The sequence below is a fragment of the Balaenoptera musculus genome, chromosome 11 (assembly GCF_009873245.2).
Source record: "Balaenoptera musculus isolate JJ_BM4_2016_0621 chromosome 11, mBalMus1.pri.v3, whole genome shotgun sequence".
Lineage (NCBI taxonomy): Eukaryota > Metazoa > Chordata > Mammalia > Artiodactyla > Balaenopteridae > Balaenoptera > Balaenoptera musculus.
Genome location: NC_045795.1, coordinates 60,888,315 through 60,903,514, shown reverse-complemented (window position 1 = coordinate 60,903,514; position 15,200 = coordinate 60,888,315). Strand labels below are relative to the sequence as shown.

General features: G+C 55.3%; 1 protein-coding gene across 7 annotated transcripts in view; it reads left to right on the top strand.

Annotated features, from left to right (window-relative positions):
• The window catches only part of TTC21A (tetratricopeptide repeat domain 21A), a 31,616-nt gene extending 17,637 nt beyond the window's left edge, over positions 1 to 13,979 (top strand). For 2 of the 7 annotated variants that reach the window (XM_036867790.1, XM_036867783.1), the window contains 17 exons: positions 636 to 765; positions 2,674 to 2,831; positions 3,040 to 3,255; positions 4,071 to 4,309; positions 5,113 to 5,398; positions 5,733 to 5,871; positions 6,056 to 6,159; positions 7,365 to 7,553; positions 8,719 to 8,829; positions 9,482 to 9,563; positions 10,339 to 10,489; positions 10,717 to 10,878; positions 11,036 to 11,216; positions 11,301 to 11,525; positions 12,013 to 12,133; positions 12,302 to 12,369; positions 12,455 to 12,928. In XM_036867790.1, the coding sequence (XP_036723685.1) occupies positions 636 to 765; positions 2,674 to 2,831; positions 3,040 to 3,255; positions 4,071 to 4,309; positions 5,113 to 5,398; positions 5,733 to 5,871; positions 6,056 to 6,159; positions 7,365 to 7,553; positions 8,719 to 8,829; positions 9,482 to 9,563; positions 10,339 to 10,489; positions 10,717 to 10,878; positions 11,036 to 11,216; positions 11,301 to 11,525; positions 12,013 to 12,133; positions 12,302 to 12,369; positions 12,455 to 12,532 (2,640 nt within the window). In that variant the 3' untranslated portion in view covers positions 12,533 to 12,928. The other 5 variants (XM_036867787.1, XM_036867786.1, XM_036867785.1 and 2 more) reach the window with 5 other exon arrangements.
• Positions 13,980 to 15,200: the final 1,221 nt, after the last annotated feature.

Below are 15,200 nucleotides of genomic sequence, written 5' to 3'. Positions count from 1 at the left end.
AGCGGGGTTGGTCCTGAGGACAGGTCTGGACGGAGGCAGGACGTACCTGGCAAGTCACCAGGGTGCTTGAGCCTCTGGCGGTTGGGGACCCCAGTGCTTTTCACACTTGCACGTGCAGCACACCAATCAGCCAGGGAGTGGGGCACAAGCCCTGCATCTCCCAGGTGATGCCGATGCTGCTGGTCCAGGTACCGCACTTGGAGGGGCAGGGCACTGGCCCCTGTGTCTGCATTTATCCTAGAGAAGAACTGGGCTCCCTTTTTGCCAGACGTCTTCTAAGAAGTATGCTGGTCTTTTCTTGTTTGTCTGGCTTTCCCAGACAATCAAGATTCCTTGTGGGCAAGGATCATATCTCATACGCCTTAATATCCCCCCAGTGCCTTGTAATGTCATTCCACAAATATTTATTGAAGGCACTACCATGTGCCAGATGCCGTGCTGGGTAGGGGGGATGCAACAGTGAACAAAAGAAAGTCCCCATTCTCGGGAGCTTATGCTCTTGCCCTAGGTGGTACAGAGTGGATGGTATATACATGTGGAAAAAAGTAAAACACTGCGAGAGTGTTTTCTGAGCACTCCAGGAGTCTCCCTTGGAATAGGGCAAACCGCACAGCCAGACCCCTGTGTTCCTACAGCCCCGGTCGCCAGGCCAGATCGTGTCTCCACTTCTTAAACAAGTCTCTGTGATCCTGAATCCTGTAGTCAAGGCAGCACCAGCCCTGATCGACCCGCTGTATGTGATGGCCCAGGTCAAGTATCTCTCAGGTGAGCCTGTGGGTCCTCATGGCCGGCGGGGCCCCTGGGTGAGTGTCCACAGGCTCCCTGCCTGGGGTAGTCCACACACACATACCCTCAGCAGGCGGGCCCACTCCTTCCAGCCTCTAACCCCCGAGACACCTTCCTGACTCCTCACCAGCAGGGGTCTCTCCAACCCGCCCTTTTGCTGATAGCTTACTTCAGCGGTCCCCAACCTTTTTGGCACCAGGGACCAGTTTCGTGGAAGACAATTTTTCTTCCACGAAGAAGCGGGGCGGGGGGTGGGGGGGTTGATGGTTCAGGCGGTAACGCGAGCGACGGGGAGCGGCAGATGATGCTTTGCTTGCTGGCCCGCCGCTCACCTCCTGCTGTGCGGCCTGGCTCCTAACAGGCCGCATCCGTGGCCCAGGGGTTGGGGACCCCTGGCTTACTTGATCTGTGCCAGGTAATAGTCACTGAACTTGATTACGTGCTGGTACTGCTCTGATCCTGGGGGACAGCAGTACTCAAAACAGGCAAAAATTCCACCGTGGAGTTTGTGTTCTAGTAAGGGGACTTGGACAGTAAATGTAGTATTGTTGTTAGGGCACGATTGTGCAATGGAGAAAATGAAAGGTGGGGAGGGCGTGCGGGGGTGCCAGGGTTGCAGTTTTTAAGAGGTGGTCAGGAAGGCCTTGTGAGGAGGAGAGACCCTGTACCATCAGACTTTCAGAGCCTCCAGCAGCCAGAACAGTCCCCGTCGTCCATCCTGTCCCATCTCAGGGCCGAGATTCTGGAGGGAGAGGGAAAGAGGGGGAGAACACTCCGTGGGGGCCTGTTGTCCTCTCCGAAGTCCTTGCTCCCTGCAGCCTTTCACCCCCGTCTGCCCAAGGCTCCAGAATGCCGTGGCGTGCCTGTGTCCTCTGGCTCTGCGTTGTGTGGGTTGCACTCTGTCCAGAGCTCCCCGGTCTTCATCCTCGGTCCTCCTAGTGTTCATCCGGCTGCCAGGTTTACCCACTTCTTGAAGGTCTCCTGGGTACAAGGGGAGGGCAGAAACCACCCCCCACCCCCGACATACACACAGGGGTGCTGGCAGCTGCCAGCACCTTTAGGGACAAAGCAAAGTCTCCAGCTGCTTAGGTTGTCATGGTGACATCGTCACGTTTCTGCAGCACAAGGGAAGGATCAGGGAGTTTGGGACCCAGAAGCAGGTGTTCCCCGCCAGCTGGTGATGGACCCCGAGCAGGAGCTGTTGAGGGACCTGGCTGCAGAGGGAGGAGGGCTCTCCCACCAGCTCACTGTACCCTGGGCTGCCACTGCCACCTGCTTAGGGCCAGCCTGGCTGCAAGGAGGCCTCTTAGCCCCAACGCGCCAAGGCATTCAGAGCTCAGCCTCAGGAGCCGATAGGCCTGGATTTAAATACTGACTTTGTCCCTTCCAAGCTGAGTGACTTATATCACTGAAGTTTCAGTCCTGCATCATAATACCAACCTTGCAGGGCTGGGAAGACATTAAACCAGCCTTTCTAAAGTGCTCTGCCTGTGTTGGCACAGAGCAGGTGCTTCTTAAGTTGTGGCTATTATGGTTGCTGTTATTATAAGATTTTGTTCTGCTCTTAGGTGTGGGAATCGAGACTTCAGTGTTCCCCTGAGCTTCCACATGGAGCAGTGAAGTAATTTAGCCATCTCCCTGAGGGTACAGAGAGAAGGGAGGTGTCACACCAAGGTTTGAATTTCCTGGCTTTTGTCTGGGTCAAGGCAAAAACTGTAGTTCTAATTTTAGGAAGAAACCTCTGAGTCAAGCAGAACAGAACTGGGTAAAATGCCCAACTTGGGTATTTCTGGGTAACAGGACATGTAAAATTCCTTCTGCCTTTACATAGTGGGTCCTGAGAGTCCCAAGGATCCCTGGATGTAGAGATTTGTTTATTATTTCTAGGAGAGTTAGAGAATGCCCAGAGCACCCTGCAGCGTTGCCTGGAGCTGGACCCCACCTCCGTGGACGCCTACCTCCTCATGTCTCAGATCTACCTGGCTCAGGGCAACTTTGCCATGTGCTCCCACTGCCTGGAGCTGGGCGTCAGCTACAACTTCCAGGTGGGGGTCCCCTATGCCCTGTCACCTGCTCAGCATCCCACAGCCCAGCTAGCATCAGCCCCCACTTGGTTCAGGAGAGTAGCCCCAGGAGCTGCCTGCATCCCTCAGCCCCTTCTGCTGGCCCAAAGGCAGGAGCAGGCTCAGTGGGCTCCTGTGGCTTTCTCCCCTCTGGGAGCTGGAGCCCCACACTTTGCTTATGCTCCTCTAGGTCCGAGACCACCCCCTCTACCACTTCATCAAGGCCAGGGCCCTCAACAAGTCTGGAGACTACCCAGAAGCCATAAAGGCACTGAAGATGATCATAAAATTACCAATTCTGAAGATGGAAGAAAGCAAGAAGTTCCATGGGCCCTCTGTGCGGCCCAGCGAGCGGGTATCCATCTTACTGGAATTGGCAGATGCCCTCCGGATGAATGGGGAGCTGGTAAGAAATGCGCTGCTCTCTCCCCTTGGTGCTGGGGCATGCTGCAGGCCCAGGGTAGGCCTGGGAACCAGGCTCTTTGATTCTGGCTGATGTCTCCTTGTGCTTTATTTGAGCCTTTATTCATTTGGGAGCATCCCTCTCCCTTACCTAAAAGGCTTCAGTGGCTCCCATTGCCCTCAAGATAAACTACAAACCCTACTGAGTCCTGCATGATCTGTCCCCTGCCTACGTCACTGTCCCTATAAGGGTCTCAGGGAGGTGGAGCACACAGGCCCACCAGGGCCACCACAGGTGGTTGTGCAGGTTGGGCAATGCACAGCTCCAGTAGATGCCAGTTACATCCCCTGGAAGTTTTGCAGTGTACAACCTGCTCAACTGTATGAGGCAGCCCTGGGACCTTGGAAGGTCTGGCTGGGCAAAGGCAGGAAGCACCAAATGGACAAAGAGAGTAACTCTGTTAGAATAATCAAGGGTACATATACAATGAAGATATAATTCGAATAGACCTTTATGTGCCCAATACCATAACGTTAAAATATCTTTGACTGAAAGCAGGAAGGTACAAGGAGAGGTGTCCATAGGTCTCCCATAGGAAGGAATCACCAACAGACTTTGAGGTGCTCGGGAACAAGTTCTTACAGTCAGGGGTTTCGTGCCCCCCTGCTGGCCCTGCCCTCCAGGAACAGTGGCCCTGGATACCGAGGGGCTCTCTCTCCTTCCTGTTGCTCTGAGGTGGAGGTGGGCCATCCTCTCCTTGGCTTCCAGGAGTGGTGGGTGACGGCAAATGGAGGGTCTGTTGGGTTCCCATGTCTTAGCACGAGGCCACTAAGGTCATGCAGGACACCATCAACGAGTTCAGCGGCACGCCGGAGGAGATCCGCATCACCATCGCCAACGTGGATTTGGCCCTGAGCAAGGGGAACGTGGACCTGGCACTGAGCATTCTGAGGAACATCACGCCCAAGCAGCCCTGCTACACGGAGGCCAAGGAGAAGATGGCCAGCATCTACCTGCAGACCCGCAAGGATGTCCACCTCTACATCGGGTGCTACCGGTGAGCCCTGGGCAGTGCACTGACAGCCCCAGCCCCAGTGGCATCTCAGCGAGTGTTTTCTCCAGATTGTCTTCTTCACCCTGGGTCTTCAGAATGTGTGCTCAGAGTGTGTTTGATGAAAGTAGGGAATTTCCCATGGGTTAGAATTTGAGTATGATAGGTCGGTCAGACCAGCTTGCGGCTGACCTGTGAGGATACAGGGGTGAATCTGCCCTGAGCCCTGCTTGCCCCCCGTTATGGGTCACATCCTGGTGGGAACCATGGTTCTGCCCCGGCCCCTGGCTCTGCCTGTCCTTGAGGAAATGTTCAGTGACTTAGATGTACCAATGTGAGTGAAGGAGGATGGAGAGCAGGGATTGGAAGCCCCAAGTTACTGTCTCTACGATTTGACATTGGGACTTCAAGGGTACCGCCCTGGTCCCCTTCCTCAGGCAAAACTCTATCTAGGCAATTCAGGAGGAAGGGGAGGTGATGCCAAGAGCAGTGGGAAACCAAATAGTGGGGTGACATGGTCACACTGGAGGTTTAGAAAGAGCAGGCTGCCTCATGAAGAGGGGTCTGGGGGTTTGGGAGTGGAGGCCAGAGGAGTGGGTGGAAGTGCCGGCTGTGGTCCAGATGACAGATGAGGAGAGCCTGAACTAAGGGAGCTAGCACCATGCCTCATCTGAGCCAATAAGTATTGAGTGATGAATGAATGAGTAAATCAAAGAATGTCAGCCAGAATGAGTGGGAAAGAAGAGGAGATGGATTCAGGAATAGGAAGGATGCACAGGGCTGAGCTAAGGTTTTGGTTACTTTTGCAGGGAGCTCTGTGAACATCTGCCTGGCCCTCACACCAGCCTGCTACTGGGTGATGCTTTCATGAACATTCAGGAGGTGAGTGAAGGTCTCATGACCTCACCAAGTGGCCCCCTCCCCCCCAAAACTTACTTCTCCAGTGAGAGGGAAGAGAGAGACTGCGGACCCTTTCCCCACCAGCCTGAGAAGGCCCTCGAGGTCTACGACGAGGCCTACAGAAAGAACCCACACGACGCATCCCTGATCAGCAGGATTGGGCAAGCTTATGTGAAGACCCACCAGTACACCAAGGTCAGGCTGGGCTGGGATGGAAAGGGGTGGGGAGGGCCAGCCCAGCAGGGACGATGGAGGAGGGAGCATGGGTGGGAGGCTGGATGGGAGGGGAGACCCCGCTGAACAGGGTGCCAAGGGGAGGACTCAGCAACTCCCCACCACCCCCCACCACCTGCCGAGGCTAAGGCTCGGGCCCTGAGCCAGGAGGGAGGCCTTTGCCTCTGAGGCTTCTGTGATCTGGAGGGTCACACAGGCGCGGTGGCTGCGGCGGGGAGTGGGGCGGTGTGCACACGGTGTGAGGCGCTCGCGAGTAAAACCAGACCTGATGCCAATATTTCCTGTGTGCACTAAGGCGATTAATTATTATGAGGCCGCCCAGAAGATTAGCGGACAGGACTTTTTGTGCTGCGATCTGGCTGAACTGCTCCTGAAGTTAAAGAAGTTCAACAAAGCAGAAAAAGTTTTGAAGCAGGCACTGGATCATGACTTTGGTGAGTCAGCATCCTCACTCCCCTAGCCTTCGAGCAGACAGACTGCCCCCGGCCCGCACCCTCTTCTCCTGCAGAATGGGGCAGGGGACGGGCACTGGTTGGGGCTCTGAACCCAGCCTCCATCCTCCCCCATCCCCCGCTTCCCAGGGGCCAGAAAATGCTACTTTGAGTTTCCATTTTGCAGTCAAAGACATCCCATCCATGATGAATGATGTCAAGTGCTTGCTTTTGCTGGCAAAGGTTTACAAGAGCCATAAAAAAGAAGATGTGATGGACACTTTGAACAAGGTAATTGACAAGTAGACTCAAGCTCTTTATCTGCTATTTCCTGATGGGAGCTGAAGATAGGATAGGACTGCAGGTCTGGAAGGCTCCAGGCCTGGTCCTCAAAAGAGGATCTAGGTTACACCTCCGACCTCCACCTTGCATTTATCCCCCCAGCCTTGCTCTTTTATTGATTGTGCATGGAAGTGCTCGAAGCCCGCCTGGGCTGGGCTGGAGAATGCAGGGCATAAGACAGTGCCTTTGTCCTCAAGGATGCTTGTGGTGATAATAATAGATAATGCCAGCAGGCTCCCATGCATTGAATGCTCTGTGCTGAGTTCTGTACTAGGCTTTTTGCTTTCTTATTTAATTCTCACAGTAGCCCTTTGAGCTAAGCACTGTGACATTCCTATTTAACAGATAAGGCTCAAAGAGGTTAAGAAATCTACCCAAAGTCATACTGCTAGTAAGTGGTAGAGCTGAGATTTGAACCAGGTTTGGCTTGTCCCAGCCCAAAGTCTCCTGCTGTGAGACTCCTGGCCATTCTTTCCAGTCCTTCACTCATTCTACCCGAGGGTGTGGCCTGGCACTTGCCCCTGGGGTGTATTCTGTGGTTGTAGAACATCTCGGACTGCTTGAGGTGACTTATCCCCTTGTTTCCCTCTGGATTTCCATTCCTCAGTCTGGCCCTTAGGGAACCCGGGGCTGATCTGTGCCCACTTCCCGAAACTTAACCCTGGCATCCTCATTTCCTCTTGCCCCAATGCTCTCTGGTTACTCACTTGATCACTGTATGTCATGGACATTTGTGGGGGCCGCCTCAAGTTCCCAGCAAGGCAGTATTCAGAACAAATGCACCCATCAAAACACAGCCTGCGTTGAATACCTACTGTGTGCTTGTCCTAGCCTGTAGGACAGCTGAAGCAAATTAGATACAGTGAGTACCAAGGTGTGATGGAAACAGGTAAACGAGTCAAGTACAATAGAGTGTTTTGTTTGAGTGCCTTTGCTTCTGCTCCTGCCCCAGAGGCTGTGCCAGTTCACCTCCTGGGTACTCAGCCAGTGGCCCTGCCTGTCCAGTGCGACCCAGATTTGCTCAAGGGCACTTGAGATGCCCTTGCTAAGACAGCTGGCCCTGAGTTGAGAGCTTGGGGACTTGCTGTGAATTGGCCTGAGATCTGGCACATCAGGCTCTGGGTTTCTGATGCAGAGTTTACTGCTTTCCCAAGGCCATGGACCTCCAGTCTCGGATCCTGAAGCGTGTTCCCCTGGAGCAACCAGAAATGATCCCCTCCCAGAAGCAACTGGCAGCCTCCATCTGCATCCACTTTGGGGAGTACTACCTGGCAGAGAAGGAGTATGCCAAGGCAGTGCAGTCTTACAAAGATGCCCTCTCCTACTCACCCATTGACAATAAGGTGGGGGTTGAAATAAGGTGGGTCCTCAAGAGCGAGACGCTCTTCCTTTTCTTGGGCCACGAAGCCTCGCAGAGCTCCCTGACTAGGGACGGAGGCCAGTTCCTTCTCTGTGCCTCCCTGCAAGGGGCACAGGCCCCTGGTGCCGAGGGGGCCTGCTCCACCTGACCCCAGGGCCCTCACCCACCACAGCCCTCGGAGCAAGACTGGAAGCCTTGCTTTGTTTTGTTTATTTGTTAATATTTATTTATTTTATTTGGCTGCACCAGGTCTTAGTTGCCACATGCGGGTTCTTAGTTGCGGCATGCATGCGGGATCTAGTTCCCTGAGCAGGGATCGAACCTGGGCTCCCTGCTTTGGGAGCACGGAGCCTTAACCACTGGACCACCGGGGAAGTCCCCTGGAAGGCTCGCTTTGGACAGCCACTTGTGGAGGGTGGAGCGGGGAAGTTGTTGCTGAAAGGTGCTGCAAGTCTGCCCTTTTCAGGTCCCCCTTGCAGATGGAGAGACAAGGAGAGTGTGGCTGCTGGGGGCTCTTTGGGCATGAAGCCCAGGCTAAGCTTCCAAGGAGGTTTGAAGTCTTGTGAGAGGTGTGGCTTCAGATAGGGAACGGTGGCTGGAGTTCACAGGCGGAGGGTAGATGAAGAGCCTAGTGACAGACCCATTCATTTATTTAATATGCTCTCATTTAACAGATTCCCAATATGTGCAAGCCAGGTACTGAGCTATGCCCTGGAGATGCAGTGGGGCAAGACACGGTCTCTGCCCATAGACTGCCCTCAGGCATGGGGTACAGACAAGTACACATGCAGTTCTCATACCATGTGATACCCGCATGGGGCTCAGTACACTGTGGGAGCTCAGAAGAGGGGTACTTGTCCCGGTGTCTGGGGCACAGAGGGCTTCCCAGAGGAGATGAGGTCAGAGCTGAAGCTGAAGGATGAGTATGAGTAAACCAGGCCCCGACTCTCAGCGGTTAGTTAGTAAAAGGCACGGTGTGACTAGAGTATTGGGTGGGAGAAGGGGAAAGCCAGAGACACCATCCCAGGGGATCAGAGACATATTTTGAAGACAGAGCTGATAGAACTTGGGTGTGAGAGAACGAGGCATCGGTCCCTGAGCTTTCCCATGATGTGCATTGGTTAGTTATTGTATCTGGTCTTGTCCAGGTGGTGCTGGAGCTGGCACGGCTCTACCTGCTGCAGGGCCACCTGGACTTGTGCGAGCAGCACTGCGCCATCCTCCTGCAGACGGAGAAGAACCATGAGACAGCCTCCGTGGTAAGAGGCTCCGGGCCCTCTTTCCTGCCTTCCCCAGGGTCCCTGCGACCGCATGTGGGCTGCTTCCTAACACCGTAACCCCAGGTGCCCGGCTGACCCGGCCCTGAGGGGCTGTCGGGCAGCAGGACTCAGCACTGGACCCGCTGCCCTTCGGATGGGAGGGGCGGGCTGGCAGCAGGGGGCAGCAGCGACCTCCTGGGCCAATCTGAGGGGAGGTGGTGAGGCTGATTCACTCCGGGGGAAACCACACCCAACTGTTGAAGGCAGGGGTGGGACAGGTTCCTGGGGCTTCGGGAAGTGTGTGGGAAGAGCCATCCCCAGTCCTGCCCCTCTCCACCCTGTCACCCAGACCACCTTCAGGGCCGCCCCAGCGGAGGTGGGGAGCCCCCATTCCACCTCGCTGCCTGGAGCTGGTAGTTCTCAGACAGGGGTGGAGGGCCTAGCTCCTCGCGTGTCTACCCCCAGCCTTTCCTTCCTACTTCCATCCTTGCCCCCCCTTCTGGGCTTCTCCGGTGGCAGCTTCTCCCAGCGCCCAGAGAGGCTACCTCGGAAATCCTCTCCTACCTTCCCTCCTTACCCACCCACTTCCCACGACAGCCTCCCCGCCATGCCCATGCAAGCTGCTGTCCCAGCATCGCGTGTTTTCTGATAGATGATGGCTGACCTGATGTTTAGAAAACAGAAATACGAAGCTGCCATCAACCTCTACCACCAAGTCCTAGAGGAAGCGCCAGGTAACTGCCTGCAGCGAGCCTACCCACTGAGACTGCCTGTGTCGGTTCCCAGCAAGCGAGGGCTGCTCTCCCCCCAGAAGGGTGGGCCCTCTCCCCTCCTTCCTGACTGAGCAGAGGAAGCCCCCTCCTCTCTGATTGTTCCCAGAGAGGCAGGAAACTGATAAAGGCCCAGTGGAACGTGCTGGCCCTTCCCGAGTCCAAGGGGCCAGTTCCTGGTCTCAGGCAGGGCAGTGCTTGGCACTGGACCCAAGACAGCCTGTCTATCCCCAAATCACAGACACTGGGGCTCAACATAAGTCCCCTTTTGAGGTCGCAGCCACCTAGAGGTAGCTAGAAATTCTCCCCTGACATGTAGCTCCATTCCCACTCACTGCAACATAAAACCACTGCTTCTTGCTGGGGAAGGGGCCAGACACGAGGCTCAGGGTGGAGCCCCGGCCAGGCCCACAGCAGAGTCACCCAGCAATCACAGCTATTAGGAGTTCGGGTCCTGGAGCCAGACTGTCTAGGTCTGAATCCTGGTTTTCTATTTACCAGCTTTGTAACCTTTGGCAGATTACTTAACTCCTTTGTGTCTCAGTCTCCTCATCTGTAAATGGGAACAATAAGAGTACCTACTTTATTGTGTCTCAGTGGAGACCAGTGGAGACACTGGAGCCACTGGGTTGCCCCTGCTCAGCCCAGACAGGTAGTGTTTCCTGGTCCTCCCTGCCTCTCCCTACCTGATTCAGCTATTGGTTATCACAGCCTGAAGGTTTCTGCTCTCTTGTTTTAGACAATTTTCCTGTGTTGAACAAACTAATCGATCTGCTACGAAGAAGTGGCAAACTTGAGGACGCCCCTGCCTTCTTTGAATTAGCCAAGAAGGTGTCCAGCCGGGTGCCTTTGGAGCCAGGGTTCAACTACTGCAGAGGCATCTACTGCTGGTGGGTTGGGGTGGGTGTGTCGGCAGTTATGTGCAGGAGGCTGTCCCTAACGGACATGCTGGCGTTTGCTAGGGAAGCAGAAATTCAGCTTCCAGATCAGGAAGCAGGGAGACCAGCGATCCTGCCCCTGCATTGTGCAGATTCACAGAGTGACCCCTGTGTGTCCCTGTACTCCCCGGGCCTCAGTTTCCCTGTCTGATTCTTGGTGTTTCTCTCCTCCACTATAGGCACGTAGGGCAACCCAACGAAGCCCTGAAGTTCCTAAACAAAGCGCGCAAGGACAGCACTTGGGGCCAGAGCGCCACCTACTACATGGTGCAAATCTGTCTGAACCCAGACAATGAGATCGTGGGTGGAGAGGCTTTCGAGAACCTGGTGACTGAGAGCAAGTGAGGGCCCAGCTGGCCGGCGAGGGCAGGGGCGGGACCTGGGGGAAGGCGGAGAGAGCCCGTGGCCTCTGGGTCAAGGCCAGGCGAGGGCCAGGCTGGCAGGCCAGCGCCCTCTGCCCTCCGGCTTGGCATCCAACGCCCGCGGCTCCACCGACAGGAAGGAGTTGGAGCAGCACGGCGTGCGCACTGCTGAGAAGCTGCTGCGGGAGTTCTACCCGCACTCGGCCTGGGGCCAGACCCAGCTGCGGCTGCTGCAGAGCCTGTGCCTGCTGGCCACCAGGGAGAAGGCTAACATGGAGGCGGCGCTGGGCACCTTCATTGAGATGGCCCAGGCCGAGGTGCACCAGCTGCCCACCGGGTAGGCAGGCGGTGGGGGGCGGCCGAGGGCCGGGCGAGGCAACACCTGCTTCCCACCCGCACAGAAGGACAGCATTCCCGCCCTGCTGGCCGTGGCACAGGCCTACTCGCTGCTGAAGCAGGTCCCCAAAGCACGCACGCAGCTGAAGCGTCTGGCCAAGGCCCCATGGACGCTGGCCGAGGCCGAGGACCTGGAGAAGAGCTGGCTCCTGCTGGCCGACATCTACTGCCAGGGAGGCAAGTTCGACCTGGCCTCGGAGCTGCTGCGGCGCTGCATGCAGTACAACAAGGCAAGGGGCGCACGGCTGTCAGGGCAGGGTCGGGGGAGGGGCACATGGGCTTCGGGGGCAGAGATGCGGGGGTAGGAGGGAGATGAGAAGAAGCGGGACAAGAGGGTTCCCGTGGACCACAGAGCAGGATGGGAACGCGGAGCAAGGCAAGAGGAGGCGCACAGTGTCCGGCAGCCCGGAGAGGGGAACGTGGAATGGGGAGGAGAGATGGGAAGGGTTCATGGGGTCGAGGGGCAGCGTGCAGGGAGGGTTTGGTGGGGCCGGGAGGAGCGTTTGCAGGTCAGGGCAGGAGGGCTGCGGAGGAGGGGGTCCTGTCAGAGTGGGCACAGCTGAGAAGAGAGTACACAGTTCACCCCTCGCCAAGGTGAGCAGTGCTGCTGGAGTCCCTGAGTGGTTTGGGTGAATGCACCCACCGCCCATCCCTTGCCCCCACCGGGACGGGATGTGGCTTCCCCTCCGCAGAGGCTCTGACCGGCTTTCCCTGCAGTCCTGCTGCAAGGCCTACGAGTACATGGGCTTCATCATGGAGAGAGAACAGTCGTACAAGGACGCAGCCACTAACTATGAGCTGGCCTGGAAGTACAGCCATCATGCCAACCCTGCCAGCGGTAAGGCAGCCAGGCAGGCTTGCGTGGGTGCGGGAGGGAGCTGGGCCGGAGGACCAACAAACTCACCCCACAACACAAGGCCTATGTTCTGCCTGTTGTGGGAACCAGAGGGGTTCTCAGGTCGTCGGAGTGCCACCCATTGTCTGCATTCTTCCTGCCTCTGGACAGGCTTCAAACTCGCTTTCAACTACTTGAAGGACAAGAGATTCGTGGAGGCCATCGAAGTCTGCCACGATGTAAGCCCCCGACAGTGGTGGGGGGCTTGCTGCAGCGGCAGAGAGCCCTGCCTGGTGCTTCACACCCTTTCTCTCTCGGTCCCAGGTCCTCAAGGAGCACCCCAACTACCCCAGAATCAGAGAAGAAATTTTGGAAAAGGCCCAAGGGTCTCTGAGGCCCTAGCTGTGGTCAGTGGGAGCCAGGGTGGGTGGAAACTATCAACCTACAGAAGTTTCATGGAGGGGGTGGGAAGTGGGTCAGTGGAGAAGAGAGTCAGAAAATGACATATTCTTCCCATTTCTATATTGTGTGTGGTTTATGTGAATCATGCCTAATCTGGTCTAAGGGACATCCCAAAGCTTTATGTTTTTAAGGCACAAGAAGCAATTTTGCTCTGGGGAAGAAAGCTATCAACCAGCTTAGCTTCCACTGAGCTCACTGGGCAACTTCTAATGGGCCCCACTTTTATCCCAGACTCTCAGAGGCCAAAGGGGAACAAAGAGGTGGTTTAAAAAATACCCTACAGCTATTTTAATATTTTTATGTTGGCCCGTACAAGCCTCTCTTCTCCTGTCTGGTCCCCAGAATCCTGGATTAAAGAAGCAACTGCTCCTCTCTGCCAAGCTGCCCCCTGTGTCCTCCCTGGCAGAGGCCCAAACAGGCCCACTCTGTCCATGCATTCTGCCTCCCCCTCCCCAAGTCTTCAGCCGGCATCTGCTGGTCCTTACCAGTTTGGGACAAACCCTGATTACTCTTGCCTCTGGCAGGAAAATACATCCCAAGAAAAACTAGCTCCTACTTCATCTTTAGTAAAAGACAGTGACCAACTAATTCATCCTCGAGGAACCCTTTTAACACCTCAGGGGACAAAAGCAGGGGTCCCTGTGTAGATGAATAGTGTTAATTGTAACTGGCAAGAGGGTGACAGAGGTCACCTTTGGTGTGCTCCCAATACCTCTCTTCCTGTTTTGCAGGCTGGCACTAATGGGCCAGTCTGACCTCAGGGGAAGGAACTCTGAACTGGGAGTCAGGAGGCCTAGAATCTCCCTGTGTGACCTTCCCCTCTGGGTATGTGTCCCCATCTGTGGCAGGAAATTAGACTAGATCTCTGTGTTCCCAGATCGTGGTACAAATCCCTGCTAATGATATACAGCAAACATTTGAAAGTTTAATAACTATGTGTTTAAGTATCATCCTTATAGAGAAAAATAGTACAACAAATTCATGAATTTGCGGGTGCTGTTATGTAGAATGGTTCTAACTTTTAAGCATATTGATATAATTGATATAAAGTAAAATACTTAGTATGAGTAGAATGCAGATATGGCAAAGTTTTCAAGAGAAGTTGTCCAGTGACTAAGGTTTGGGAACAGTGAACGGGTAAGGGTCCCTTCTAGAACAGCCTAAGTCATCCCTGATGGCTGCGAGCCTTGTCTTTATAACATACTGCTGATCATGTGCATGGCCTTTTGGTATGAGTCAGTGATCTGGAACGTTTTCCCCAGGTTACCACCATCCTTCCTATGGGAAGCCAGCTGCCTTTATTATGATCTGCTTTACAACCTAGTTTCTTGGGGTGGATTATGTTGAGAAAAAAACCCAAGTGACCCTGGGGCCCTAGATGGGGAGTGGGTAGGCTCAGTCCAGCCATGGGCTGTGGCCACGGGATGGGAGCCTGCAGGGGCTCCCAGCCAGCGTTTTGGAGCTGTCGGGGGCTGCCACCCAGACCCCCAGGCTGGCCAGAGCAGAGCCTCAGGACCCTTGGAGAGACCCAGGTTTTGGATCATGCGTGCTGGAGCAATCTCTACAATAGGGCTCCCAGGGATCAGTGAGAGGGGACACGAGACAACTTGATGTACCAGAATACTCCACCCTGAGACGCCTAAGACCTGGCTGTCCCTGCCTAAGCTGGTACCGGGGACAGGCAGCCCCACCATAGCCCAGACTCCAAGCCATGAGTTCTCTAACGGCCACTCCACTGACGACATGACCACATGACCATGTCTACACATGTCCTGAGGCAAGCGATAGATACCTAAAGGGTGACAGAACTGGCAGAAAAAGAGGATTAAACATACAGAAATAGAGCAGACACATGAAAACAGAATGGGAAGTCAGACACGCACCCGAGGCTTACATGTTCCAGGCACTCCTCTGAGCACTGGGTGCATATGAACTGAGCAAGCTTGTGAGGTGAGCAGTATTATTATTTGGACAATACGGGGGACACCCAGGCACAGAGAGGGGAAATAATTTGCATAAGTCACCTCACTAGTTAGTATAAGAGCTGGGATTCGAACCCTGGGACTCTGGGTCTGTGCTCTTAACCAGTAAGCCATAGAGAGGAAATAAGGGGTACCCAGCACAGGCAGGGAGACCCAAGTCGGGTCTTTTCAGTGACCCCTCCTAGCACTTGTATAAATCATTATTATTCCTAGAGGGGAGGTCAACCTTGCTCCTCAGGCCCCCAGACTGGGGCCCCCTGGGGCAGAGTGCAGCCTGCTCTTCTGGCCTTTGGCCCAAGCTGCCAGGGACAGGTCAGACAGGTCTGGCTGGTGCAGATGGATGAGGTTCTGCAGCTTCTGGTGCTCAAGTCCCCAAGGACCTCAGCCACTCAGTCCCACATAAGGCCTGCACCAGCCATATCCCACTGCCCGCTTCACCCTCAAGGCCAGGCCCCAGCTCAGTGCGGGTGAGTGGGAAAAAGTAAGCCCACACCCATCCCAAGCGGACAGCCCTGTCCCAGAAGACTGCCCTGCTGCTGCTCCCCACCACCATCCAGGTGACCACTGGAGATGGCTTCATCCACGGGGAAAACTGCTCCATCTGCCTGGCCAGCCTCTTCTCACTG